General features: G+C 41.9%; 1 protein-coding gene across 3 annotated transcripts; it reads left to right on the top strand.

The window, feature by feature from the left end:
• The first annotated feature begins 1,344 nt into the window (after positions 1-1,344).
• KHDRBS1 (KH RNA binding domain containing, signal transduction associated 1) lies at positions 1,345-27,389 on the top strand. 3 transcript variants are annotated; one of them, XR_013393690.1, is made up of 12 exons: positions 1,345-1,930; positions 9,843-9,967; positions 10,981-11,097; positions 12,716-12,862; positions 14,583-14,716; positions 14,855-14,884; positions 16,029-16,245; positions 17,842-17,909; positions 18,587-18,645; positions 20,425-20,617; positions 23,681-23,730; positions 25,680-27,389. XR_013393690.1 is itself a non-coding variant. In XM_028739011.2 (10 exons), exons 1-10 carry the CDS (start codon positions 1,588-1,590, stop codon positions 20,520-20,522), a joined length of 1,338 nt encoding a protein of 445 aa, XP_028594844.1. In that variant the 5' UTR covers positions 1,345-1,587; the 3' UTR covers positions 20,523-21,743. The 3 variants fall into 3 exon arrangements, 2 of the variants coding, with proteins under 2 accessions (XP_028594844.1, XP_028594845.1); XM_028739011.2 differs by lacking the exons at positions 23,681-23,730; positions 25,680-27,389 and having other exon boundaries at positions 20,425-21,743; XM_028739012.2 differs by lacking the exons at positions 14,855-14,884; positions 23,681-23,730; positions 25,680-27,389 and having other exon boundaries at positions 1,346-1,930; positions 20,425-21,743.
• The last annotated feature ends 406 nt before the right edge of the window (positions 27,390-27,795 follow it).

Here is a 27,795-nt window from a genome sequence, read left to right as displayed (position 1 = left end):
ATGCCCATGCACTGTCGCCGCCACCAGAGGAAGCAATCCCTCTCAGTACCAGTTGCGGGAAACTATAGGAGGGCAGAGTGCTCCTGTGCTCAAATCCTGCTTGCAGGTTTCCCACAGGCATCTGGCGGGCCACTGTGAGAAGAGGATGCTGGACTGGAAGGACCATTGGATCAGTGATGGCCTGATCCAGCTGAATTCTTCTTACGTTCTTATTCGAATGCTCCGGATTTTTGCTTCTTCTTAAGGTGTGCGCTCATTAGGGCGCTTCTGGTCTGGCACATGCGAGATTGAACACTGCTATTATGCAACTCGGCATTTAACAACGCACATGGTTATCGTACGGTAACTGTTGGGAAATGATTTGCATTTTGTCTTTCTGTAAACTTCTAAGAAAATCATTCACTGAGGCGGCGATGGGGAAACCCATTCGGGGGCGCGCTCCCGCGCCCTCCATGGTTCCTGCGCACGCGGCTGTGCATTGTCCTCCTCGCTTCGCCATGAGGGCGCGCGCGCTCCCGCGCCCGGCCTCTCGCTTTCAGCTTTGTCCTCGGCGAAGGAGCTTGTCACGAGAATTAGACTTACGAATGTAGACTCGCCCACAGAGCACAGATTCTGGGTTCACCTAGACAGCCACAAGTACGGAGGCGTTCGCTTGTTTGAAACGAGGAAAGTTGCCAATGGAGGACAAGAGAGTTTGGTACGCTTTTTAGCATCGAATAGGCGACAGGAGCGAGTTCCCTTCGCGAACAAAAGCTAGCAAGAAAGGCAGCTGCTTTCTTATGGCGCGAGGATTGATCATATTTCGTGCAAAGGAACGTGACTGGAGTTCTTAAGCAGCTTAAGGCTGCGCTCTACTGCATACACTGCTGCAGCGTCGGTACTCCTGGCTCAAGTTTTGAAAAAGTTTCCCAAATCATATTTTCCCACGGAATAAAGCTGAATTAGAAAGAGCATTAACGTCTCTTTGTACTGCTGCTTCCATTTCGTTTCGGGGAGGCCACGCTGCTTTCCGAATCCAGCTAAAAATTACTTTCTATTGTTCTCCATGAGCAGCGCTCACTTTTCTCTTACGGAAAGGGGGGGGGGAGGAGAGAGAGAAGTAGGAGGGAATTTGTAGTGAACCTTTACTTCCAATGTATTTTTTCTCTCTATATATGTAGTCTACGAACCACGCATGAGCCCTGAATTACATCTAATACGCATGCGCAGGGCGTGTGCGCACGGCGAGCTGATAGGAAAGAGGGCCGTCTCTTCAATGGAATGCTGCGCCTGCGCGGCTCATCCCGGCGCTTCATTTTTTTTGTTCGTGGCGAAGAGGCCTTAGGCTTGCGCGTGCGCAGTGGGCGCCCTCGCGAGGTCTGCGCACGCGCATTCCTGGCTTGAGTCGAGAAGAACGGTTGGAGGCGGCCGTACTTTGGGCGCGAGGCAGGGGAAGAAAGAAAGAGGCGAAGAAGCAGAAGCAGTTCCCGCGCGCACGAGGCGTTTCCGCTCCGGCCCTCCCTCCGCTTCCTGTCTCGGCGGCCCCGGCGCTCAGTCGGCGTGGCAACCCTGTTCCCTCGCGCGCCTTTGCCGCTCCTTCGGCCGCGGATGCAGCGCCGCGAGGACCTCGCCGCCCCCGGCCGCCTGGGCAGGGCCCCGGGCCCGGCGGCTCCCCCGGGCCGCCTCCAGTCGCCTCAGGCCGCCGCCTCCCCGAGGAGGCCTCCGCGGGGCGGAGGTGGCGGGGTGCGCGGGCCCCAGCCTCCGCCCCTGCTGCCGCCCTCGGCCACCGGCTCGGCTCCGCCGGCCCCCAGCGTCGTCCCTACCCCGCTGATTCCCGGCGCCGGGTCCGCGGCCAAGGCCGAGCCCGAGAACAAGTACCTGCCCGAGCTCATGGCCGAGAAGGACAGCCTGGACCCTTCCTTCACCCACGCCATGCAGCTGCTTCAAGCCGGTAAACGCCCCTGCCGCGGGGGAGGGGAGGGGAGAGGGGCCGCCGACACTGTGGCGACTACTCGGCTGATTTGGGGGTGGGGTGGGGAAATGAGTCCCAGCGTCCTGTAGAATAATAGTAACAGAAAAGGTGGAGTGCCTGAATCCATCCACTGGAACACTATAGTACAAATTAGTAAGCCCCCCTGCCAATCATTGTTAGTCTGACATCCTTTACTTTTCCAGGCATATACTTAAAAATGTAATCAAGTATAAAGGTGTATGAAGAAGGCCATATGTGCCCTAACTTTCCCCCTCAGTATAAGTTTTGGTAGGCTAGAACCCATTTGATCTGGTGCTGATCCTATTTGTTGATCAGACTTCACAGGATGGGATAACTCAAGATAGTTTATACCCCAGTTAGTTGAGCAAATTCATTGTCACTTCCTCTTCCTCTTCCCCGCCCCCAAACCCCCATCCTGTATTCTTGTCAAGGTCGTAAAACTGGGCTCCTTTGCCATTTTAAATAAACTCCCACCCCATGTAACCCATCTGCTTACATATATTTTCAAATGGTAGGTGTGGCATGTTGACTGTATGAATAAAGGAATACTGAACAGAAACTGCTCTTCTAGTTTAGAGAATCCTTCTTGCCTAGTTTATGGTGGTAATTCCTATTTTCCATAGGCAAGTGACTGTTATACTCTTGGAGCAGGGTTCGAAATTAGCAGGGCGCCAGGCGCATTTCGCTCCTAAAGATTCTCCATTTGCAAGCACCTCAAAAAGTCTGGGTGTCATTTTTTGCACCTGGCTGACACTCAAGGATTAGTGAAATGTATGTGCTTTGAAGCCTCGAAATGTATGTTAAGGATTGACAATATGTTATGGAGAGTAGAGTGTTTTGAAAACTGAAGTATGGTACCAATATTTTTGTTGTAAACATTAAATTAAATATGTATTAACAATTTAATTCAAAAATGTGATACCAAAATAACAAAAAGTTTTGCCAACCTCCCCAAATGGTGACTAGACATTCTGTTTTGGTGCCCGCAACTCAGGTCCTAGGAGCCATTTGGCTCCTAGCTTTTCTATCCCAGTTTCTAACACTGCCTTGGAGAGCATGCCTATGAGTGGCAGAGAGTGTAGTAAAGCAGGAAATTGGAAGTTTCTTAACATGGAATCTTTCATGTAGTGATGGAAAGGTGGGCCTTACCTCCAGAATCTTGTTTATCTTGTTTCTGAGAAAGGGAAGACAGTTGTTTTCAAACGGAGGTGTGAAAGTACATAGGAATGACAGAAATGGTGATGAGGACTATAATAGTGATCGCCAAGGTAGAAGTAGAGTTCAGGGCTCCTGTTATTCTAATAGTGATGCAGAGGTGCAGCTTTTCTTGACACAACAAGTTCAAGCTGTACCTGCTGAAAGTCTCCTACACTACTTTACATCTGTTGGGAAAGGCTCGTTTAGGTAGTTGGCAGGCTGTGTCAATTCTCTGCCATCTTCTCTTGGATCTGGAAGTTGTGGACGAGGAAGGGGAACTTGAGAAGCTGCCTCACCTGTCAGATCTTTGGCCCCTCTCGTTCAGTATTGCCTACACTGACTGGCAGCAGCTCTCCAGGACTTGAGATGAAACTTTCCCAGCCCTGGAAATGGTGGGCATCCAGTCTGAGTATGTGCTCTACCACAGCTCCAGCACTTCTGCTTAGTGTCTGTGTCTTACTAGTCAGCCGGTAATGGTTAAAAAACCCCAGTTAATTTGCATGTAGTGTTGGTCACCTCTTACCCTGGTCAAGCTGGAGAAATTACAGTGGTTTTCTGCTCAGTGAAGTCTATAGTGCCTCTAGTGTATCTGTTATGAAGATTGGTACTAGTGGCACTATTAGCCTTTATAATGTGATAGTGGGTACAGAAATGCCATCTAAGTTGGTGGTCAGAGGTAGACTTAGAGAATTGGACCCTAGAATTTCCACCCAAGTATTGGGATTTTTCTTTTTTTATTCCAGGAGATTTCAAGCAGAGCATTCTGTGTATCTCTCCCCTTCCCTTCTTGCTGAGACAGAGGGCTTTGTAATCTCATTGCTATGCATATCTGTATTTGTCCTTGTTTCCAGTGAAACTATTAAATAGAGTGGAAATGGCAGTCTTTGTCTTGCTAGCACCCTCCTTCCCCATCTTGACAGTGTCTAATCGCCTGCTGTAGCCGTATCACCACAGTGCAGCTGCTGTGCTTTCAGGCTTTCACTATATCAAGAGAACAACAACTGTTTGGAAATAACCAGTCAGAATTTAGAACAAAGGGGAATGCTAGATTTTTGACTTGTGAGTAAGGTGAGGAACATTCTTGATCTAAGAACTAATTAACTTTTTAAAGCAGAGTTCATGTAATTAAGGCAGATTTCTTTGCTTTTTGAAACAGTTCAGAGGTGCTTTGATTTAATCTTGCTGGATGACAGGCCTGTTTCATTGCTTTATTTCTCTGCGAATGAGAAGCTTCATGTTGTATTGCTATGCAAGAAGCAGTGCTTTTTCTGTGGGTACTCAGGGGTACTCAGTACTGGCACCCCAAATGTTAAAAGTGTTGCACTTACTGTAACAACTTTATGGTGAGTACCAACATTTCCCTCCCCCCCCCTTTTTTTTTCTTTTTTAAAGCACTGGCAAGAACAATGAAAGTAAAGAAATTGTATCAGTAAAGAATTTTAATTTGAGAATGAAGTCAAACACCCCAAACAGTAAATTCTACTGTTGCAAAAACATTTATACAGTAACCACAGGCAGAAGAGCTTTCTAGACTCTTCTTATATTCTACAAATAACTTCTAAGTACATAACTAATATATTAATTGCAAGAGTCATTGTTCTAGTTGTCCTATATTTTTATGTTCCAAACATTTTAGAAAATCCTAGACAAATTATATGTGAGCCAGCAGAAGCCTCACAGCTGGAGAATTCAAATCAATATGTAAAAGTTGCTTTGCAACCACCTGCTGTTTCTTGGCCCTTGCTGTCCCTTAGGTCACCTGGCCACAACGCCCAATTATGGCAGAAAGTGCTGTCAGGGTCTCAAGTTTAGACCATAACCTGCAATCCAAGAGATGTGTGAGACACCTCAGCCTCATTTTTTGCTACCTCATTCTTCCATCTCTTCTGAGTTCCTTCCTGTTAGTTTTTCAAAAGTGCTTCCCCCCCCCCTTTCTATGTAGTTTCAAAAAAATTTGGAAAGGGCAGTACAGTGGTACCTCGGGTTACATACGCTTCAGGTTACATACACTTCAGGTTACAGACTCCACTAACCCAAAAATATTGCCTCGGGTTAAGAACTTTGCTTTAGGTTGAGAACAGAAATAATGCTCTGGCGGCGCAGCAGCAGCAGGAGGCCCCATTAGCTAAAGTGGTGCTTCAGGTTATGAAAAGTTTCAGGTTAAGAACAGACAGCCGGAACGAATTAAATACTTAACCTGAGGTACCACTGTACTTGATTAGAATTAATTGATTGGGCTTTTTTTCTTTTTACTGGTTGTCTGATGAAAGAAAAAGTTATTTTCCTCAGCTATTTGAGAACAGATTGGTAGACTTATATGTGTGTAGCCATAACACACTGAAGAATTTGGTAAAATAAAAATATTCTGTACTAGAGAATAGTCCTATCACACATATTATGGCTTCCTTATGAATAGATCTGATAAGGTTGGAACTTCTAAACTGAGGGCCAAGGTTGAGGAAGCCTATCTTACACCAGTCTCAGCCTTTACATCAAGGTAATAATGGAGCAAAGCTCTGCCCATTTCTTCCTTTGCCCGTATGTACTTTTTAAGGCTGAGATTGAAGCCAGGCTCCCAGGCACAAGAAACAGCTTTCATGGGCAATGACCCAGCCAACAGATCCAGGGCCCTGGGATTGGAGGCAGGGAGGAGAGCAAAATGACGGGGGAGGGGGAGGTCTTCAAATGCTCTTCCAATAGCACAATGAGTAGGACAAATGCTACCCTAGCTTAAATAAATTGATGCATTGTTCACATCCATTGTAACTACATGAGGATCCATGACTTGCATTAGTGTTCTTGTGCCATGGTAATACTGGAAAACACCAGACTAGTTTTTATAGAACTGCTCAGTAACAACACATAGGTAAAATTTTATTTGATTGTGGTTGAGTGGGCCAGTTCCCATGTAAGAAACATGTAGTTTCAGTATTCATTTTTTTCATTTACTAAATCTGACTATGCCTTTGTGGCAGCCATTTTATGATTTGATGACACCCCCCCATGGCAGCCATTTTGTGGTGGTCCCCACCACACACTTAAAGTTCCCAGTGTGTCAGTGGAGTTGAAAAGATCAGGGGTTAGAGAAGTTGGGGAGCCCTGCTTTAGACTTCTACTTCCTAGCCTCTTTTTACCAACATGCTTTCTTCCTGTTAGTAGTGTACAGTCCCTGCTGTGTCTATGACCTCTGGTGAGTAATTTGCATCAGAAAACTGTTGCCCTAAAGGTGATCTAATTAAGCATGTTTAGTTTACTTGTATTTAGTAAACAAAGTTAAAAACTTACAAACATCCAGAGTTGCCTAATAATATTGTATATGCAGTTGGCTTCCATTCACTTACTAACGAACTTATAAAGCCAACCATTTCCGGGGGGGGGGGGGGGGGAGAATAAAGCAGTAAAAAATTCCATCCCTACCACCTGCTCTGTCCTACTTTTTGCCATCCTGCCTCTTAGCCAAACTCCTCTTCTTTCCCTTTCCCAATGATATACAATGATATCCCTTTCCCTTCTGTATACAATGTGAAGTTCTTTGGAGACGTCTCATGTCTTGTCTTTCTCCTGTTTTTCTATTGGATTCTTTCCAAATAGACTGCTCTTTCTTCTATCAGCAACTTGCTTCTGATTTCCTTGTCTCTTAGTTCCCCTATATCCAAGGGAGTATGCTTAGTCCTTATTCTCCCTAAATGAAGTTCTGATTCTAGCCAACTTTACAGCTTTTACTTTCTGTCCAAAAGTTATACTGGTATTCAGTTATTTTAAGTTCATTGAGAGACTGGACAATATAAATTTATAATTTTCTATAAAACAATAAAAAAGGTCATAGATCAATAGGTCTACAGTATTTCTGGTTAAATTATGGTACTGATATATATTTACCTAAACCGATTGTGCTTCCTTGAAACTATGCAAGACTAGCTCTTAGAATTTGTCCAGTCTAGCATATGCTGTAGCTTTTAATTCTTTCATCAGCACTGCCCTCTGGCAGTCCCTTATTCCGGGCCTTTTTAGAATCCTCTTGATGGAGCCATATGAGTGAAGTATAACATTGCTAATTCATGCACAGAGAATGGTGTTCTGACCTTGTTTAGCAGAGTGCTGGGTATATGAGTGGGAGCTGAAATAAAATAATATTACATCTGCTAAATAGCCTTCTGGCTAGATATTTGCTTTTTTTTTTTAAGGTAGGAGTAAAAATCCATTTGTCCAGGTGGCAAAGTATCTGCAATGTGTTGATTGTTTTGTGCATTAAAGACTAGACTAGGCCTTGTATTTAGTTACATGAAACAAATGGAGGTGCCATATTTTCCTTTACATTTGGACTTTGTCTAAAAGGTAGGTGCTCACACACTGCTGCACTGCAGTTGGCCATGGCTTTCAGCACTGGTGAACATTTATGCCAGGTTTGGGAACCTTTTGACTTCCAGATGTTGCTAAACTACAACTCCCACCATCCCTGTTTGCTGTGCTTGCTAAGGCTGATGTAGTTCAGCAACATATGAAGGGCAAAAAGTTTCCCACTCCTGTTAAATGCAGAAGAATAGGAGTGTATGAGGATCCTATGAGTATGTAAACACTTTCATATACAAAAGCCTTGTTAACATAAGAAATGTATCAGTTTCAGGTACCAGTATAATATTTTGAGCATGTGGAGCTAGTTACCCTGGTTTCATGGGCTCGTGAACCCCTGAGAAGTTCTGGGTGGTTTTCTGGCAGGTCAGCAGTGCCATTGTAGGGCAGCTTCAGCTTGGATAGCTTTTACAGCAACAGCAGCAGCCGGAAATCTAAAAGTGTCGCTTTTTGCGTTAGAAAAGTAATAGCATCAGAGAATGTCCATCTATACCTTTCTGGAAACTTCTTTTTGAGTTACTCCAGAACAGGTTATTTCCAAGCAAGTTTGTTGGGAAACAAAAGGAATTTGTTTCCGTTGGTGAGACACTTGTCCACATCTGCACATGCATGTCTATGGGGGAGTAAGATGGTGTCTGCAGTCTTCTGCAGCCCCCAACCAGGTCTGGAGGCTTTTGGCAAATCAATTATCAGCCTTTTGGTAAATAACCTAACTCACCCGTAGTTCATTATGGAGTTTGAGGTCAAAATGTTACAGCAAGGCTAGTTATTCCTTAAAATAGAATTTATATTGTTCGTGCACATTGATGCATAAAACTCTGTTTCTCCTGGTGAAGGCAATCTTTTTCTAAAATGTAGTTCTTAACAGAATAAATTGGTTTCTGTGCTTGAGTAATTCTCTTAGCAATGTTGAACAGCTTGTGGTTTAAAACCTTTATTCTTCATGCGAAAAAATCAAGAAATTTTAGCATGCTTCGGTGACTTCTATGAAAATCAATTTAATATTCAAAGAGCCTGAAATATGGGTTAGAAGGGCTCTTCAAGGTCATTTAAATGAAAGGGGGGGGGGAGTAAAATCTACTGATCAATTTCTGTCTTTTTATCATGAAAGTTTTTGGGGTTGTTTTTTTTTTTACTTTGGGTAGGCATCTTGTATTCAACCTGAAGTTACTTATTGGTCCTAGTAGTTTTACTGTTGGACTGACTTTTGTTCCATAGTTGCTGAGTAAACTCTTAGAGCAGGGGTCAGGAAACTTTTTCAGCAGGGGGCCGGTCCACTGTCCCTCAGAGCTTGGGGGGGGGCGGACTATATTTTGAAAAAAAGAATGAACGAATTCCTATGCCCCACAAATAACTCAGAGATGCATTTTAAATAAAAGGACACATTCTACTCATGTGAAAACACGCTGATTCCTGGACCGTCCGCAGGCTGGATTTAGAAGGGGATTGGGCTGGATGCGGCCCCTGGGCCTTAGTTTGCCTACCTATGTCTTAGAGCTTCTGTGACTTAGGTGTTTTCCTTCTTGCATCCTTGGAAAACTGTGGGCTTTGTTTAGAGAAGGCCTACCCAAAAAGTAGTAATATCTTCTTGAAATTCCTATATTTCCTTCAGCCTGTCATAGGGAAGGCCTTGGAACTTGGCAAGCAGCCCAGTTGTGTCACTTGCAAATTGAGAGCTTGCCAGTTATATTCTTGGACTTCCTTTTAGTGCAAATACACACATCTTCAAATATTTGATGTCACAACCAGAGCAGAAAGGGATCGTCCTGTTACAAAATTGCCTGGTAAAGACAGGCAAGAAAGAAAGTGTCTTGCACCGGAATGTTTTCCATTACAGCAGACGAGGTTGTCTCAGAATTGGGGGTGTTCTGGTGTGGCGTGGGTCTGTAGAGTTTTCTTAGAAATGTTTGGGGGAGAACTGGGTAATAACTGGCTCCCGCATGGCTACTGCCTTAATAAAATGCAATAGGTAAGATGTTGCTGGGAGCAAATGAGAAAAGCTACAAAGTAGCAAAACTGTATAAAAGCAGCTCTCTCTCCCTTTCACTTTGGTTTAGAAACAGTTAGCTAACATAAGTGCAAATAGGACAATGATGTTTGTTTGTTTGTTTGTTTGTTTGTTTGTTTGGTGGGCCTATTGGCTAGGTTGCAGAAAAACTGAGTTTGGGACTCACTTGCACGGTCATGTACCTTGAATGGGGGGGGGGGGGGTTTCTAGACAAGCTGCCTCTTGTACCTGCTTTTACATGTGCATCCTGTTGGGTTTTTCTTTTTTTAAAAAAGGTTGATGTGCTGTCTCAATTGTATGCTTTGTCTTGTTTAGAAATTGACAAAATTCAGAAAGGTGAATCAAAGAAAGATGAGGAAGAGACCTATCTGGACCTGTTTTCTCATAAGAACATGAAGCTGAAAGAACGAGTTCTCATCCCAGTCAAGCAATACCCTAAGGTGAAGGCCAGCAAATGCCTCATTAATGTCCTGTAAAGGGATGCTTATGACAAGTTCCACTCACAGCAGCTGTTTGCTTTGAGCTGTCCTGATTTATGCCAATGCATTTATTGCTGCTGTTAAATATTTCCAAGGCGTTTCTGCTGTATTTTCTTTGTGTGTTTGTAACAGGCCAGAGCATAGGCTTATGAAGGATATTTATTGTACTTGAAAATGTTTATTATTGGCAATATATATATGTATATATTTCATTCCTTGTGCATATGGCATGTCACAAAACATAAGAGGACTGGCCCCTGCCCTGAGGATGTTACAGTCTAAATTTGCCATAGCAAGAAAAAAGAGAGGAGGGGAGACAGTGATATACATGGGGGAAAGGGGCCATATTTCAGTTACAGTTAGGTAGTAAGACAACTAGAGTTGTGCCACAGAAGTGGCATTGCATAGATCAGGGCTTTTTGTGCCCCCCTAAAGTCTGTTATTTTCTTTAAAAATAGACAGGGAAACCATCTTGACTGATCTGCTGTGATGCCAAAAGGCTTTTGTTAGGGTTACCAACTTTTTTAAAATAACAATTTCTAGATATTTTTTTACTAGCAGTTTCTCTAGGTTCCCCATTGTGATGTCAAAAAAAATTTTTGGGGGGGTGTCCCTAATGCCCCCTAATTAGTCCAACCTTTTAAACAACATATCTTATACATGTAAGTTTACCGAGCATTCCCACAAGCCCCCAGATGTGAATCTGTGATACCAAAAGTCTTTTGCCTCCAAGCCACCTTTCCTCCAGTGTGTTCTTTTAAAATGCAAACACTTTCACTATGCACACTTTGATATGCTTGATTGCTAACTTACCAGAATTTGGATCCCTTTGGTTTTTTCTAGAAAGCCAAAATGAGTACAGTTTAAAATTTAGGGAAACTTATAATTGCTGATCCTAGTCATTGCAGTATAAATTTTAAAGTAACTTAATTCAGTTTTTGAAACTAAGGAAAAATCTGTTTTTCTCCTTTTAGTTTAACTTTGTTGGGAAGATCCTGGGACCCCAAGGCAACACCATCAAGCGACTGCAGGAAGAAACTGGAGCAAAGATATCTGTACTGGGAAAGGGGTCAATGAGAGACAAGGCAAAGGTAGGGGTACTGGGCTCAAAGTACAAGTACTTTTGTGTGTTTTAGAACTCTGGATTTTTTTCATAGATGGTTGGGTTGGCCCAACCATTTGTTGACAGCACATTGCCTTTAAGTAAAAGTGTTGTGTTACCTACCTTTGAAAAATGCATTGATGACTTAGAACTGCAAAATCCCCAGGAGTGAGTACTTGTTGCTTTGCCATTAATCACAGAATGAGCAGGCAGCTGATTAACAGAATGCAATAGTCTTTTCTAATACAACCAATGCCAAGTGTTTGTTGTATCTAGGCTATGTAAAGAAAAGAGATTCATAGAGCATCAATTCAAAGTTGAGCTCTTCTCACGTTTCCATGTGACTTTGAAGAGGGCATCTAACTGAAATCTTGGTTTTCTTAACTTTTTAAAATTGTACTTGTGAAGGCTACTGTTAAGCCTCTAGATAGTTTAAAGCCAAGTAAGTAAATCTTGAGTTTATGCTAGTCAGGATTTTTCATTGCCAAGAAGTGAGAAGAGAAATAAATGAATCTTATTGGAAGCCCATTTTTCATATTTCTTTGGAATATCAGTTGGCAAAAAAAAAAAAAAAAAAAAAATCTTTGGAGTCGATATAAGCAAGCAAAAGTTTAGGGCCTGGACCATCTGGGGATAACTAGTTTAGGGTTGGCACAGGTAAATAATTTTTTTAGTAAAACTAATGTTAGACTTTGTTTTGATTCCTGTTTTTAGAATTATGTACTAGGAGGCATAAATGAAAGACTGTTGTCGGGGTCTGAGATTTCTACCAAAATGTCTAGTCCTGTACTTGTGTTTTATCCTGCCACCTTTATTTGCAAATAGGTGAGCAGTTGCTGTTGCAGTCATTGGGTGTGAAGAATCCACTTGTGTGTCCGTGTCCAAGCACAGAGCAGTCTCAGCTTAAAAAAAAGTTTTCAGATTAAAAATATAGGTGGGCAGTTAATTGTGCACCAAAGGATTAGCACCACTGGCCAGTAAAGCAAGTGCTGCCACAATTACATGGGCCTCTCCAAATGGCAGTAAAATTCACCTAGGTCAAACTGTCATGAAAGTCATTACTAGCCCAGTAAAATAACTCATGGATTGAAGGGTCCAGAGCTGTAGCAACAGCCTCCTAAGCCTTAGTAGTTAGTTTTGTCATGAATATATGGAGCCCTTCAATAAGGTGTTGAATCCAGTTTCACACATGCAAACTGGAAGGAATAGTAAAATTACCTTACAGCAGGCTTTCTCAACCTCAGCCCTCCAGATGTTTTTTGAGACTACAGTTCCCATCATCCCTGACCACTGGTCCTGCTAGCTAGGGATCATGGGAGTTGTAGGCCAAAAAAATCTAGAGGAAGCCTGCCTTACAGCAAGCAGGTAAGGATGATCAATTTTTTCTTTGAGAACTAGGGAAAGATGTGAGACATAATCCCAATACTTCATTCCTTTAAGCATCATAGAATTTGTCTCTGCTTCCTGGGGGGAAATTCTGAGAGGTTGGTGGCATCTGTTTGCAGATGTGGCAAAGCAACACTTGTCTCTTTATGTGAGCAACAGGAAGGCTTGTGTTGTCTTTTAAAACCTCTAGCCATCTACTGTAACAGTTGTTTGTTTTTCAGGAGGAAGAACTGCGTAAGGGGGGTGACCCAAAGTATGCTCATTTAAATATGGACCTGCATGTCTTCATTGAAGTTTTCGGGCCACCCTGTGAGGCTTATGCTCTTATGGCCCATGCCATGGAAGAAGTCAAAAAGTTCCTTGTTCCGGTACATACCACCTTCTTTTTCTAAAATGTTCTGCATAATGACATGTTTGGTCTTGGCAAGGTGTGTTCAAGTAGAACAGATTGTGGCAAAGCATATTCCATAGAATAAGTTCAGTCAGAAAGAAAAAGGAGATAATGTTTTGAGTAAGGCAGTACTAAGTATTGACAATTCAATCACCGGAGCTGAACAAATGCTTCGTTCCAAAACTTAATTGCAGCCAACCACCTATGCAGTTGGATGTCTTTCTGCAAAAATGACTCCCAAGCAGTCATAGATACGAAAGACCTTGTCCTATTTTGAAAAAAGTGTTGGGTTGACATTTAAAAATTATAATCTTAGAGATTTTGCAACAGTTACTTAAGAACTTAAAGGCTATTAAAGGGTCAAAAGATTAGACTCTAGGGAAGATGCCATCAAGAGATTGGCTGCTCCAAAAGTTGTCAGGAACTGAATTTTATTTGCTAACACCTGCAAATGTTCTTTTTGCGGGGCGGGGGGACCACCTGATCTTTTATTCATTTTAGAGAACCAAGGATTCTAATATCTGGATTCCTGGTTTGGTTTTGCCTTCTGAAATTTGTTACATGAATTGTAGGTGCAGTTGAGCTCTCTGGAAACTCCTGCTGAGGTTTCAACTCAACTAGAGAAGGGAACTTTAGCTCTAGTGCACCATTTTAAGACTAGCTGGGGGTTTTTCACCTCGGGTTTAATATTTGTCTTGAAAAGCAGAAAGACCTTTCTAGAAATATTCAGAAATGACTAGCTTTCATTATTCATCAGCAGAGGAAATTGTTGGATCTCATGTTCTAAAGGTGTGAGGTGTGTATGTGCACACATTGTGGAGAGTACACAGGAATTTGGGGGGTGGGGGTTGTCTTAGTTACCCCTGTTGAGCTGAGCTTCTAGACAGGGAATTGTAGAAGCCTCTTGGACAGGCATTGCTGTGCAGCTAAAGCAGAACAAGAGTTCCATGTCTGCCCTGCTGTGGATAACAATGGACTTCTGATATATTTGTTTTTGTTCTAATGCACACAACACAAAATGACTGTGAGTTCCTCAGTTTTGAATATGGTGCACAAAGGGGTAGAGGTACATAGACACTGCATGTAAGGTTTGTGAAGCTTTGAAGGCTTCCACGTATCAAAAAGGATACAAAAGTGGTCGCTCTTCTTTGAAGCCATCTGTTCCTTTTAGTTTGCCAAAACCACCTCCTATCTTTTAACACTTTACTGTGTTACTGTTGCACCCCTCCAACAGATTGGCATCAGTGACTGGATTCCCTACTGGATTTAGGGAGTGAAATGCTTTTGCTCTGCTGCTAATCCCTCCACAGATTGCCTGAAATTGTACCCCCTGGAGAGTGCAGAATGCACAGAGCAGGGACAGAAGTGGAAAGAGGCAGCTTAGAGTTACTGGTGAGCATTTGCTCTTTGGACTGAAACCATTTCCTGCCTCCTCTGAATGGGAACAAGAAATTTAGGTTGCTAAGGGAGCCCACTTCTCAGAGCATTTGACAGGCAGGAAGGCCAGCTGTTCTACAAGGGTGCAGAGGATGTTTTGTGGCAGCTGTTGTGACTTAGGCAGCTCCTGCCCATAGTACTCACCTATGCCTTTCCAAACAGAGCTGCTGTTAGCAGCACAAAAACCCATTTCAAATAAAATGAGTGAGATTATTATTTTTTGCATGGCCTAGAAATTAATTCCCTCTGTTTTTGCTTAGGATATGATGGATGACATCTGCCAGGAGCAGTTTCTGGAGCTGTCTTATCTCAATGGTGTGCCAGAGCCAACACGAGGTCGAGGGATTCCTGTACGAGGAAGGGGAGCTGTGCCCCCACCTCCACCTGTTCCTAGGTAACAAATGGAAATGTTGCTAGAGATGAGCTCTTGCTGGTTGCAGTTGCATCTTTAAGCAGTAAGATTGTGCTTCTGATGGTTTGGGGAGGCGGGGAAGCGATATGGGCTTAATGGCTGTTTCAATTTTTTTTTTAGTGTATGGAGTGGGGCAGCCTTGCTGAACAGGTGAGAGGCAATAGAAAAGGCACTCAGTCATATTTCCCATAGGTGGTGGGTTTTGAGTCTTAGTTTACTCTCGCAGTTGCAAGCTTTTTCTTGTTCAGCATGTTGACAATACCAGATCTTTGAGGGGGTTTATGAATTGTCCAATAGGGTGGTGGCCCATTAATTGTAGACCATCTTTAATTATTCCTAAACTCCACGGTCCTGCCAATGCATTCTGCACTAAGCAAGGATAACATGAGACTTTTGAAACTTTGGTTTTCATTTAAGAAAGTTTCCAACCCTTGTTTCAGAGAGACATTCTAAGTCTCTCAGGCCAGGTGGATATAGCTTTAAGTGCCCTTCACAGCTGCCTTTGCTCTGCTCTTTGCTACTTTATCTTAACCCTTCTTGACCTAGACATCACTGCTCCATAAAATTGCTAATCTGCTTACCTACATCTGTGCATCTGCCCCTTACTTCATGTCTTTCCTTTATTATGTTTCCCTTTGGCAACACCTGTTCTTAACATTAAAAAAGCCCACAAATTATTCAACTTGTTTTTATTACTGGTTGTTAGCCGCCCTTAGCCCGGTCTTGGCTGGGGAGGGCGGGGTATAAATAAATTATTATTATTATTATTATTATCATCATCATCATCATCATCATCATCATTATTATTATTATTCAAAATCCAAATATCAGAAGCAGCCTCAGTTGTGTGGGTTTTTCCATACACATCTTTATATATATAGAAACTGGGCTGTATGAACATCAAGTGATAATGCTTCCTCTCTCCTTTGCTTCCAAAAACTACTTTGTGCTAAACTTAGAAAGACTATAAAGGCCCATTTCTTTTTTGAGATCTCTTGCGCCTTTTGCATTGACAGCTGATGCTGCTAGTTTGGCTTATCTTTGAAGTGATTCTGGTAGGTACGTAAATCTTTGCTACTTGCTCAATCCAAGTTTCCTATTTGGGCATTTCTATCTCTGTCTCCGTACATCACACAGCAAATTTTACTAGATTTAATTTTGTCATTCATCTCTGCTGCTAGGCCTCTGCAAATTGAGCATCTGTATAGACAACAGATTAGATTTAGTGGGTGTCCAGAGCATGGTTGTGTGCAGATTGTGTGTGCCTGCTAACTCTTCTGTCCCCTTTTTATAGGGGACGTGGCGTGGGACCTCCACCACCACCACCTCCACGTGGAGCTCTTGTGCGGGGGGCCCCAGTGAGAGGTGCCATTGCAAGAGGAGCAGCTGTGGCCCGGGGTGTTCCCCCTCTTCCAGCAGTGAGAGGTGCCCCTGCAGCAAGAGCTCGGGCAGCCGGCATTCAAAGAATACCTCTTCCTCCCCCTCCTGCACCAGAGACCTATGAAGATTATGTAAGCAGTTTTTAACTTTCTGAGAGGAGGGAGAAAGTCTGATAACAGATTACTTGTGCCTAAAAACTTTGGTTTATCCACAACACCCAAGATTATACATATGTAAGAACACAGATAGCAGCTTTTGTCAGAGTCAGATGACTGGTCTGTCTAGCACAGTATTGTCAGCAGTGATTGACTGCGATTCACTATGGGATTTCAAACCAGGGTCTTTCCCAGCACTGCCTAAAGATGCTGGGGCTTGAACCTGGGACCTGCAAGCAAATAGCCTGCTCCTCCCACAGAGTTAGATGCTTTTTGACCACATTAACACCTTACATTTCAAGTACTATGATATCACTTTAAACAATCATGCCTTCTCCCAAAGAATTATGGGAGCTATTGTTTGTTAAGGGTGCTGAGAGGTGTTAAGAGCCCCCACCCATTTGCGCTGCACTCTTCAGAGTGGTTTAACAGTCAGTCCCTCTTCCCAGAGAATTCTGAGAATTGTAGCTTCCTGAATATGGGTCTCCTAACAGCTCTCAGCACTCTTAACAGACTACATCTCCCAGAAGCCTGAGAAAAGCTATGACTATTTAAAGTAAAATCATACTGTTTTAAATACAGTGGTACCTCGGGTTAAGAACTTAATTCGTTCTGGATGTCCGTTCTTAACCTGAAACTGTTCTTAACCTGAGGTACCACTTTAGCTAATGGGGCCTCCCGCTGCTGCTGCCACGCCGTCGCCACGCGATTTCTGTTCTCATCCTGAAGCAAAGTTCTTAACCTGAGGTACTATTTCTGGGTTAGCGGAATCTGTAACCTGAGATACCACTGTATATGGTGGGGTCTTCCTCTCTTGTGCGCACACACACAACTTTGAAAGAATATAACAGATGTCATTTGATAAGTACAGGGGAAAGGCATGCTTGCTTGGTACTGTACAGGAGAGTTTGATAATAGCATGGGCCTTTGGACCTGGCTACTTTAAAAAGTAATGGCCCTTAAGAATGAATAAGCCTTGTCTTCAGTGGAGAAAATAGCACCAAGCAGAGACAGAAATTGTGTCTGCTTGGCAGTTGTTTTCTTGAGGTTTTCCTCCCTGCTAGCCTCATCCTCCTTACACTGCATCTTTAATGCTTTCTGATTCACAGAAATAAGACTTGATCACAGATCCAGGTGAAGGACTGCTTGGCAAAGGACTGCTTGCATAGTCTAGGTGACCTTGGTTGCTTGGAAGTATGGAGGGAGGATGATTGTACCAGTTCTTAAAGAAATTGCACGAACTTTGTAGTAGCAAACCAGGTTTTGCCATGCTGACTGGGGTGATGTAGTCCAAAATATCTGGAAGACAACAGGTTGGGGAAGTCTGGTCTATTCCATTTATTAGACCAAGATTGTTATATCTACACTGGGCAACTGTATTTTTTTAGTGCGTGAAATATTTCCAAGGACATTGTTTGGATAACTGCAAGGTAAAGTAATGTGTGTGTTTGAAGGGGGTACCTGTGTATCACTTTTGTGATTTGGACTTTTATAGATGGTACTTTGCTTGGTATTTTATTTTTTATTTTTTTACAATAGCTGACTCCACCCTTGCCTCTTTGTCTATTCCAGGGCTATGACGATGCTTATGCAGAGCAAAGTTACGAAGGATATGAAGGCTACTACAGCCAGGGTCAACAGTAAGTGCTTCCTTTTGATTACTTAGAATCAAGTTGGAAGAGGACTTGGCGGGTAATGTTGTCCAACCCCCTACAATGCAGAAATATGCAGTTGGCTCATACAGGGATCCAATCCACAACCTTTATTAGCATCACGTTCTAACCAACTGAGCCACATTAGTTCTTAATTGCCCTGTATCTTCAGCAGAACACAAGCATATTGTGCTTGTGTGTGCTTCTGCATCTATACCATGAGTATCTGTGTTACAAGGATCAGCACTGTCCAGCATTCCCTGGGCTTTGAGTGATTGGTTAACTATAGCCTTAGCAAAGCACTGTGTTCCCCAAAAGTTAGGTAAAGGGCCCCATCACATCCACTAAGCCTTGGCCTCATTGGCATGGACTTTTCCTTTACTGTTTGTGAAGATAGCTGGGCCTGGGCTCCTTCTTCCCTTACAACTTTAGCTAATGGACAGTATTGCAAGGAAGCATAGTATCTGATCTAGGGAGTCCCTAACTATTGCAAGAAGCACGTCCACATTACCCTCTCTGTGAGATACATGGTCATTTGGACCATCCTAAATAATAACAGCATGATGATTAGAAAGATACACCACCTCAAGGGATAATAATAATAATAATAATAATAATAATAATAATAATAATAATAATAATAATACTCCGTCTTGTTATTGCAGGGAAACAGAATATTATGACTATGGACATGGTGAAGCACAGGAGTCTTATGAAGCGTATGGTACGTCTGCATGCTCTGTTGCCATGGCAGAAGCAGAACTCTGTGTTCAGTGTATTTTAGTCAGTTATTTTTTGCCTTGAATGCAAAAGATAAAAAGGTTATCATGATCTAAGTTTTTTGAGAGGCAGTATGGAGGATATAACGAGTCTTTTCAGTTGAGAACAAATCTGGAGATCTTGCCTTTAGCTGATGTTACTCTGAAAATGTCCAATAATCTTAAGAATATGCTGGCTATCTTAGTGCAATGAAAATGTTTACTAGAAAGTCTAATTACCAGTGAGTTTTATCCCAAGTTTTCATTCTGCACCAAAAAGCAGAGCTGTTATTGTTCTGCTAACCACTAGAAAGTGCAGGACACTCAGCAGGGAATAATAAAGCCCTGTGGTCTTCTCTCTTTCATTTTTAACTTGCAAGATTTCAGCTGACATTTTGCCACACATTCTAGACCATTTTTAAATGCTTAAAGCTAAGGACTGTATGTGTGTATCTTTGGAAAGGAAAGGTTGGATTTCTCAGGATGCTGAATTCTTTGCCAATAATTCCATTCCACATTGGCACAGTACAGTCATGAAATCCATGCAGCTTTAAATATCACCAGTGTGAGACAAGAAGTATTTAGCTGCCAAAGAATTATCGGATGAGTATGAGGAAGATAAAAATGAGAGCTCCTTGCAACTCTAAGAAGGTTTGTCCCCTTCTACACTGAGATATTGGCAACTATGGAAACAGCTTTCTGGTCATGACAATCTTTGTGAAAGATTGTCAGTGTTTCCATTTATCTGTCCTCTTCCTTTGGGTTGACTCTAAGCATTATTTCTCTGCCTCTTCAGTATTACTGTTGCATCCTCTGATTTTCCTGACTGAAGGGACCAAACTTCCTCTGGGCCACTGGGCACGACAATGTTTCTCTTAATTAGTTCAGTTGTAACTAATTTTAGTGTATGTGCCTGCTTTCCTGTGGACAAAATGAGAAAAATAACTTATGGGAGCCAGCCATGTTGAATTAGAAGTGTGAAGTTTTAGCTAGTCAGAAGAGGATGGATTTCAACAAAACTATTTTTGTCTTGTTTTTGAAAGGAACCTGGTACTTTTCTGATGTTTCATTTCCCCCAAAACTGTTAATATTCCTCCTTATTATGCCTTTTATGTTTGGTGAAAATAATAGTTTCCTACTGCACCTGAGGACTGTATTGTCTCCTGTTGGGCATGTGCAAGGAGGGTATGTTTGGATGGCACATGATGCAGCTTGCTGAAGTCTGGTCTGGTCAGTCCTTTGGATAGGAAGACATCTTTGAAACCCCAATGCCACCTTGAGCTCTGTGATGAAACAGGCGAGATAGAGCTTGTACTAAATTTTAAAAGTATTTTCTCAGGGCAACAAAGGCTATGTTACAAAAGGTAACATATGAGAGCAGACAACTAAACCCCTCAGTTGAAGATGTCCACTTGTAGAGAAGCATGCGTCCTTTAAAAAGATACGTTCCATTAATAAACTACTAGGAGTGGAGTTGTGTACAGCAAAACTTTGGCCAATTCTGTGTTTTGATTACCTGCAACGAACCATTTGGACTCTTGATGATTTGTGCAAGACTTCTCTGTCTTGCCAGCTCTGAATAGCACTTCACATACACTCCAGCTCCTTCCAAAGCATCATTTGGTAGCACACTGAAATCTATGCCTAGGTCTCTTTTCAGGGTTATTTGCTAACACCATGATTCATGAAAAGCAAAACAGCTGTCCTTTTTCTGCTGCCTACATGCGCTATTTTCTTTCCTGCAGGTCAAGATGATTGGAATGGAACAAGGCCCTCGCTCAAGGCCCCTCCGACTAGGCCAGTGAAGGGAGCGTACAGAGAGCACCCATACGGACGCTATTAAAGCATACATGAGGGGGAAATATCACTTTTGAGCAAACAGTTGTTTCTGATTCTTGTATCTCCCAGGATTCCTGTTGCTTTACCCACAACAGACAAGTAATTGTCTCCCTGATTTTTCTCTGGCTCCCTTTTTCTCCCACCTCCATCCTCCCCCACCACTGACCTTGCATTCTGGCTTCTGTATGTAGTATTTTAAAATAATTTAGATTTAGAAGACTGAATTCAATTTTTAAGTGTGTAGATGGCTTTTTTTTTCTCTGTTTAGATATATAAACACAACTGTACCTTTAAAAAGAAAAAGTTGAGGTAAAAAATGTTAGTTTCCAAAGTGACATGCTTGCTTAACAGTTATGAAATTAAAGTTTGTTAATCTTTAAGTATTTTTTTGTTTTTTAGGCAACCCATAAAAGTTGTAGTTGCAGAATCCCAAAAGTAGGCTACATTTCAAAATTCAGGGTTGGCTTTTAATGACTTAAAATCATAATGTAATGGTAGCAACTGCCGCAGTTTAAAAAGTAAGCTCAAATGTCAACACTTTGCCCTTAAAAGCAGATTGCTTGATTAATCTTAAGTTTAAATGTTAATAGAAAGAATTCTCCTTAACAGATAAAACAGTAATTTTTTTTCACAATCAGTTTAACTTTTTTTAAAAAAATTAGGTTTGTAACATTGACCATGTGGGTTTTGAAATCTAGCCCCAGTGTTGAGATGCTAGTGACGGACGTTCTCCAGCAAAAGGTGTTCTTGGCTTAATTCTGCATGAAGAATTTTTAAGAGAAGTGGACATCTAGCTGCTCTGTAATTTTTATATTGCTCTAACTGCCCAGTGTTTTGATATTAGGAAGTATTAAATGAATAGCTGTGCATTGTGTCTCTCTCTTTTTTCTTTTCTTTTTTCTTAAAGGAAAAGCTGAACACTTGAGTGTTTGCAGTACATAATACAGCTCAGGCTTAAAATTGGCAAAACTGTAAAGCTTTTAGCCATTCCAATGACATGTTCAAGTGCGTCTCAACACTAGCTTTATGTTAAAAAGGGACATTGCAGCTGAAAAAAGCAAGGAGCTTCATTTTGTACATAGATTTGTACACTGTTCTCCCATTTTGTTCTTGGAAGATTAAATGCTACTACTTGTGTAAGCCTGCCTAAATAGGTAGCTAAAATTTGTCAAGATGTCTGCAGCAGTTTGTCAATAAAGTTTAGTCCTTTTTTAATCAAAGTAAATGTGATGAATTGTCATTTTTTTTTTAATTTTGGTCAAGCAGTAAAATAGATTGTCCTCTTTCAATTAATTTAAATTAATGCTAAAGTACTTGGTCTGTTTTTTAAAAAGAAGTTCTCTTAAAATCCGAAGACGTTTTTAAAATGGTATGTTCTGAAAGTTTTAAAACTTTACCAAGCTGAGTCAGCTTAATTTTAAAACAAAATTGTTTTTCACCCCCTGGAAGTTGAGCAGTTGTGCCAGAAACGGGGCTTCAAGTGGCAGCATCAGTGTTCTGTTTCACTGAAGGGTTGAGACATCTGCTGGCTTTTTATCTTGAGTCTGCGGACAGCTGCTTCTGCACCAGCCCCTTTGTAGCTGCTATTGATTTCAAAAGGGCAGAGTGGTCTTCTTGCGCAAGCCCCATTCATTTTGGTGACACCTGCGCAAGGAATGTCCCCAGGGGATTGTGCCCTCTGCAGAGAGGCGGAAATTGTTGATCCAAAAGTAACTTTCATCAAAACAGTGTGACTCCAAAAGCCTTTTTCACAGATAGAAAAGAAGACTTCTTCCTTTTGCTGCATCCACAGATTTCCCTCTCCTCAGACTGCCTGCTTTTCAGGGCGGCATTCCTTGGGTTCCAAAGCAATTACAAAGTGGTGGCTTATGTAGGGAGCAGGCAGATTGTTCTCAATAGCCCGTTAGGAAAGGCACATAATGCAGCTTTGCTAACTGCCCACCTGTCCACACATCCCCATGTTAGTGATTTGCTGCCTTCAAAGAAAATCAGCTTCCCTGCCTGGTTGTCTGGAGGAAAGTCTCACTCACTGCAGATGATCAGGTTAAACAGCTGTTGACAAGCCTGGCATGATAGCAGAAGTGACTGCTGTGAAGAGCTGGTGGCTTGTACTTACTCTCCCTTCTTGGCAAAATTTAAAATCGAGTATTCACTGGGAAAGAACTGCTTGGGGGTGAAAAAAAAGTCCACTGTTACTGTCAAATTGCTCATAGCAGTGCATGATTGAGGGAAGCTACTTTTAAAAGCCAAAAAGAGTTGTATTTGTAGATTGTTATTTTAAAAAAATGTAAATAACTGAATTTTCCACAATGGTTTGGAGTCAGCTTTCAGGGCTTAATGTCTTGCTTGATGAAAAGAACGCCCAAAACCCCCCTTTTAAAGGAAAATTATCGCAGGAGAATTCAGGATGTCTTAAAGCTAACATGCACCGAAAAACTCAAAAGGTAACCTAAATGTCTGATTTTAATGGCACATTTCTTTTACATAAAATGTGACGGCAACTTGCATAAACTTTTATTACTGAAGAAGTTCTTCAAATGTTAATTTTAAATGTAAAATCTTGTTTAAAAAAGATGGTTTAAAAATAGATACTTAAAATACATCCACTTGCTTATGCATAAATTAGCAATAATGTTTTAATACTTGTGCCCTTTGTCATTTGCAATGGACCGTAACCTTGGGCATAAAAAAAAGCAAAAAAAGCAAACAGAATCGAACCTTAAATATCAAAAATGGATGTAGCTAGTCCTCTGTGTTTACCAACAAAATCTACTCAGTTATTCAAGTAAAACTCTGGCCCTTATTGACCCAGTATTGCTGTTCACTATATTAAAACATTTAGTACTTAGGTATTAAGTTGCATGTGTTGGTTTTTCCCCCCTGGAGCAGTGGGTCCTAATTGGTGGTCTGTGGACCCCGGGGTCTGCGTAACCCACCCAGGGAGTCTGTGGCACCGTTCACATAACAAAACTACCCTGGAGATAACAAAAAATTCAAAAGTAAGGGATCCATGGCTTAGCTTTTGAAAAACGGGATCCGCAGTACTTAACTAATTGGGAACCACTGCCCTAGAGTTTTTAAATTGCATGCCAAGAGTGTATCAACATTTGTTTTGATTTGTGAGTCGTTATGAAGATGCTTACTACTCTTCTCTGTTTGCAGGAGGTGCTCTGCTGTTGGGGTGAAAATGACTTTTGCTGAGGACGAGTTGGGTATGCTATTCGGCTGTTTCTACTTTTCTGGTTTTGGAACAAAGAACTTTTGTATCTCATATAAGCTACATTTGCATGACCAGTCACTTCGGTTCAATAAGGCTGTGCTGGCGCTTAACTCGTCATTTAGCCAAAACAGGCCAAAAATCAAGACAGAAGGATGGGCAAGGCTGTGTACGCAATGGTTTAAAAACATATATTCAGTTTTGACACTATGGGAAGTGTCAAAATGCATAAACATTGCATATTTTGCATAGTTCACTCTAGTCTGGGGAGGGTCAGTCACTGAAGCCCCAGCCCCAAATATTGGACATATTATTCACCTCTCTGGCTTTTGAAACTGTAGCAGGCACTTCAAGCATACTTTGAAATCTTCAGGAAGCTAAAATATTTGCACCTTCTGCTTGTTTCTAAGTGCCTGAGGGATTATGCCACACAGAACACGAATACAGCCTGCCCTTCAGGAACTATTCTGGAGCTGTTTGTTCATGTGAATGTTGCCAACCCCAGTTGACACTTGATTCCTTCTCCCTTTGCCTTTATAGCAATTGGCAGGTTCTCCTAAGACAGGTGTGGGGAATTTGTTGACTCACCAGGTGCGTCAGCCCCAGCTTCCATGCCTAACAATCAAGAGTGATATTTGTAATCCTGCAGTTCTTGGAGGCGGGGTCTCCCTTATCTGAAAAATTTGTGGCAGTTAGGAAATGAAGTCTTTGCTGGCCAAAGGAAAGTGCCGGAAAAGAAAATAGGAGAGAAATTGCCAAAGTATACAACTGTGAGGTCACCAATTACCTATGGCCGAACCTCTGCATCTTCTCAGCTGATTAATTAGCATCTTGAACTTGGCAGAGAGCCCACACATCCCAGCTAAGCTAGACGATCTTATGAATAAGTCATTCAACCACAGTGGCCCTTCACTGACCAATAATGACCTAGCAGAGAACCTAAGCTAGTAAAGCATTTTACATGCTACAAAAATTATATAAATTACTGTTTTCATAGAGTTGAAAGCACATATGTGTGGTTCAGTATGTTAGGGTGTGAACCATTGACTAATGGAAGAGCTCCCTCTAGTGGCTTCAGAATGATCACTTAACTAGCTTGTTTCTTCCCGCTCAGATCCAAAGAAAACAACACTGCAAGCTGGGAAGAAACTATTGATAAAACAACTTAGTGAAACTATTTAACAGGCAGGACCACAGTGAGTCGATTCCGGACCTTTCTGAACATTGTGCCCAAAAGACGAGCTCCCCAAACCTAGAATGCTGACCCCAAATCAGGCCAGGTTTTATCATGGGAAGGGGGGGAAATTATGAGCCAGAAAACCTAACTTTTCCATTACAATAAACTGAGCAAACAGAATGCTTGAATCTGTCTTCTCCAACCTGGTGTCCCTCAGATGTTTTGGATTGCAACTCTCATCATCCCAAGCCAGCATGGCCATGGGGACGATCAGAAATGTAGTCCATGGCCCCAGGTTTAGGAAGACTTTGCACTGTGGGATAGTGTGTGACCCAAAATCACCCATTGCAGAGCATAGATTTGAAGCTGAGTCTCCGCAGTTGGAAGCTCTAACCATTACATCACATTGATTGGGTACTTTTTTTGAGAGACAGCATGATTCTTGAAAGATTTCCAAATTGACAGCATGATTCTTGAAAGATTTCCAAATTAACTCTGTTGCAGTTCTTCTCTTGAGGTTGCAACCCAGCAAGACTATATGTGTGCATGGAAAGAATATGTAGCTAGAAGAGTTCTCTTCACCATGTAGGTGTATTACAAACCTATAGGTCTTCAGCACTGCCCTCCATATTTGCTGTGTATTTAGGGGCCCTGGAAACCCTGACCTAAAGGAACTACAATATGAGAACCATTGACATAACTTTTGCAGCATAATTTACTGGTTACATCCTGAGTTTCAGTAATTCTCTCCTATTTTTCTCTAATAGATGGAATCATCAAATACAAGAAGAAGAGGCAACATTATTATGAGGCACATTTTTACCAAGAAGTGCTCTTTGGAGAATTTCTAATCTCTGTAAACTATATGTGTACTGGGGCTTCAAAGACCTGTTTTCAGTTGGTTCAGTTTTGAGTCTGGGATCCTTTAAGTTCAGTTTAAATAATCCTCACACTAATCCTAAAACTTGGAAGTGCTTGTGAAAGAACATGTAGAATACAGGGTACATTTTGTGCTGGCACAAGTTCACTACAACATTCATTGCAGGCAAACATGGCAGTGTTACATCTGTTTATTACTGGACCATGAAGTAGATGAGCCCCAGATACATTATTTGAGTGTGCTGTGGTATTGAGTACATTTTAATAAAGGTACTCCATTTTTTTAAAAAAGCGATTTCATGTTAAATCATTTTAGTAAATTTGTATTATTTCTTAACCTCCCAACACTAGAATGGCTTCCTGCCTCTTTTGATCCATACCAAGGTTGAATTGTAATTGTACAGGTAATTCAGTTGAAATTTTTAATATGCTCAAACACTGAAGTTTTGGGGTTTGGGAAAATGACTGTATGTTACAGGTGTGTTACAGAAATGTGTGGTCTTTAATTTTCTTGTCTGAAATTAATTTTTTCATGGAAGCCTTCTGGCACTGTTTACCTGGAGAAATCCCTGCTTTTCTCTGCAACCTTCAGGGCTAGAAATGAGCTTCTTATTTTCTCCTGTTTTTCTTCCCCACACTACCACAACTGGGTGTTACAATAGTTGCCAGACTATAAACATCTGGTACTAATGTAAGTGTATTCTTGATTCTATGACTATTTTTACGTATGGTTTTTTAAAAAAAAACAACAACACAATAATTTAAAAATCCTTGTCTTGAAAGTGAAGTTTACACCCTTGGTGGGTGGGGGGAGAATCTACTCTTTAAAAATTGAGATTCTTTAAAAATACAAAAGGTGACAAGCGTATTTTTGGGAAAACAGCAGCAGTCACATCATAACTGGTTACCAGGTAAACCCTAGATTAATCTCAACTTTGATTTAACCTTACCTTGAAATTATTTACCAAAACAATACGTCAAGGGAGCAGTCTTCCAAAGAGAGGGTTAACATACAGCAGCCTTCTCCAGCCTGGAGCCCTCCAGATTGATTGATTTTTTTTATTTACTTATTTATTTACTGGACTACAACTCTATAATTAGTTTCAGTCAGCATTGCCAGTAGTCAGGGGGTTATTGGTGTTATGGTACAAAACATCTGGAAGGTGAAGGGTAATGAGAGAAGGCAAAGCAGGATTTATTTTGTCAGGTATAGGAGTGCTCAGCTCTGCAGCATGCAATACAGTGCTTCTGACTACACACACAATGCATTTCCTGGTGTATATATCTAAATCAGGAGTGTGCTTTGGTGTGGAAGGTATGGTGACAGGATCTGGAGCTTCAGCATCTCAGTTTAGAAATTGAGGAAAGAGTATGCCCTTTGGTGGACATTGTACCCAAGTTTGTGTCTGCTGCTGCAGTGTGACCTATCCACAGATGCCTACTTCATCAGATGTGTTAAGTGAAACATTGGAAGGGTGCAAAGAAAGGTAACAGATTATGCAAGTGGTAAAATTTGAGGTGAATACAAAAGGCCCCCAGACCAACCTGTTGATGGCACTGACAGCTCTTTAGTTGAATAAAGGTATAAGAAAAGTGAATGGCCCCTGGATGGTTAAATCTATTCAAAGGCGACTGGGGGGTTGCAGCACTCAACTCACTTCTGGCCGAGGGAGCTGGCGTTTGTCTACAGACAGCTTTCCGGGTCAAGTGGCCAGCATAAATAAACTGCTTCTGGTTCAACAGAACACCATGACGGAAGCCAGAGCACACGGAAACGCCGTTTACCTGCTCGCTGCAGCGGTCCCTGTTTATCTACTTGCACTGGTGTGCTTTCAAACTGCTAGGTTGGCAGGAGCTGGGACAGAGCAACAGGAGCTCACTTCGTCTTGGGGATTCAAACTGGTGACCTTCCGATCGACAAGCCTAAGAGGCTTGGTGGTTTAGACCATAGTGCCACCCGTGTCTACAAAAAGGTGTAAGAGCTCAGTGGTGTGTGTGTTATTT

Source organism: Podarcis muralis, chromosome 7 (assembly GCF_964188315.1).
Source record: "Podarcis muralis chromosome 7, rPodMur119.hap1.1, whole genome shotgun sequence".
Classification (NCBI taxonomy): Eukaryota; Metazoa; Chordata; class Lepidosauria; order Squamata; family Lacertidae; genus Podarcis; species Podarcis muralis.
The sequence above is the reverse complement of the archived record's forward strand: the minus strand, read 5'-3'. Positions and strand labels throughout refer to the sequence as shown.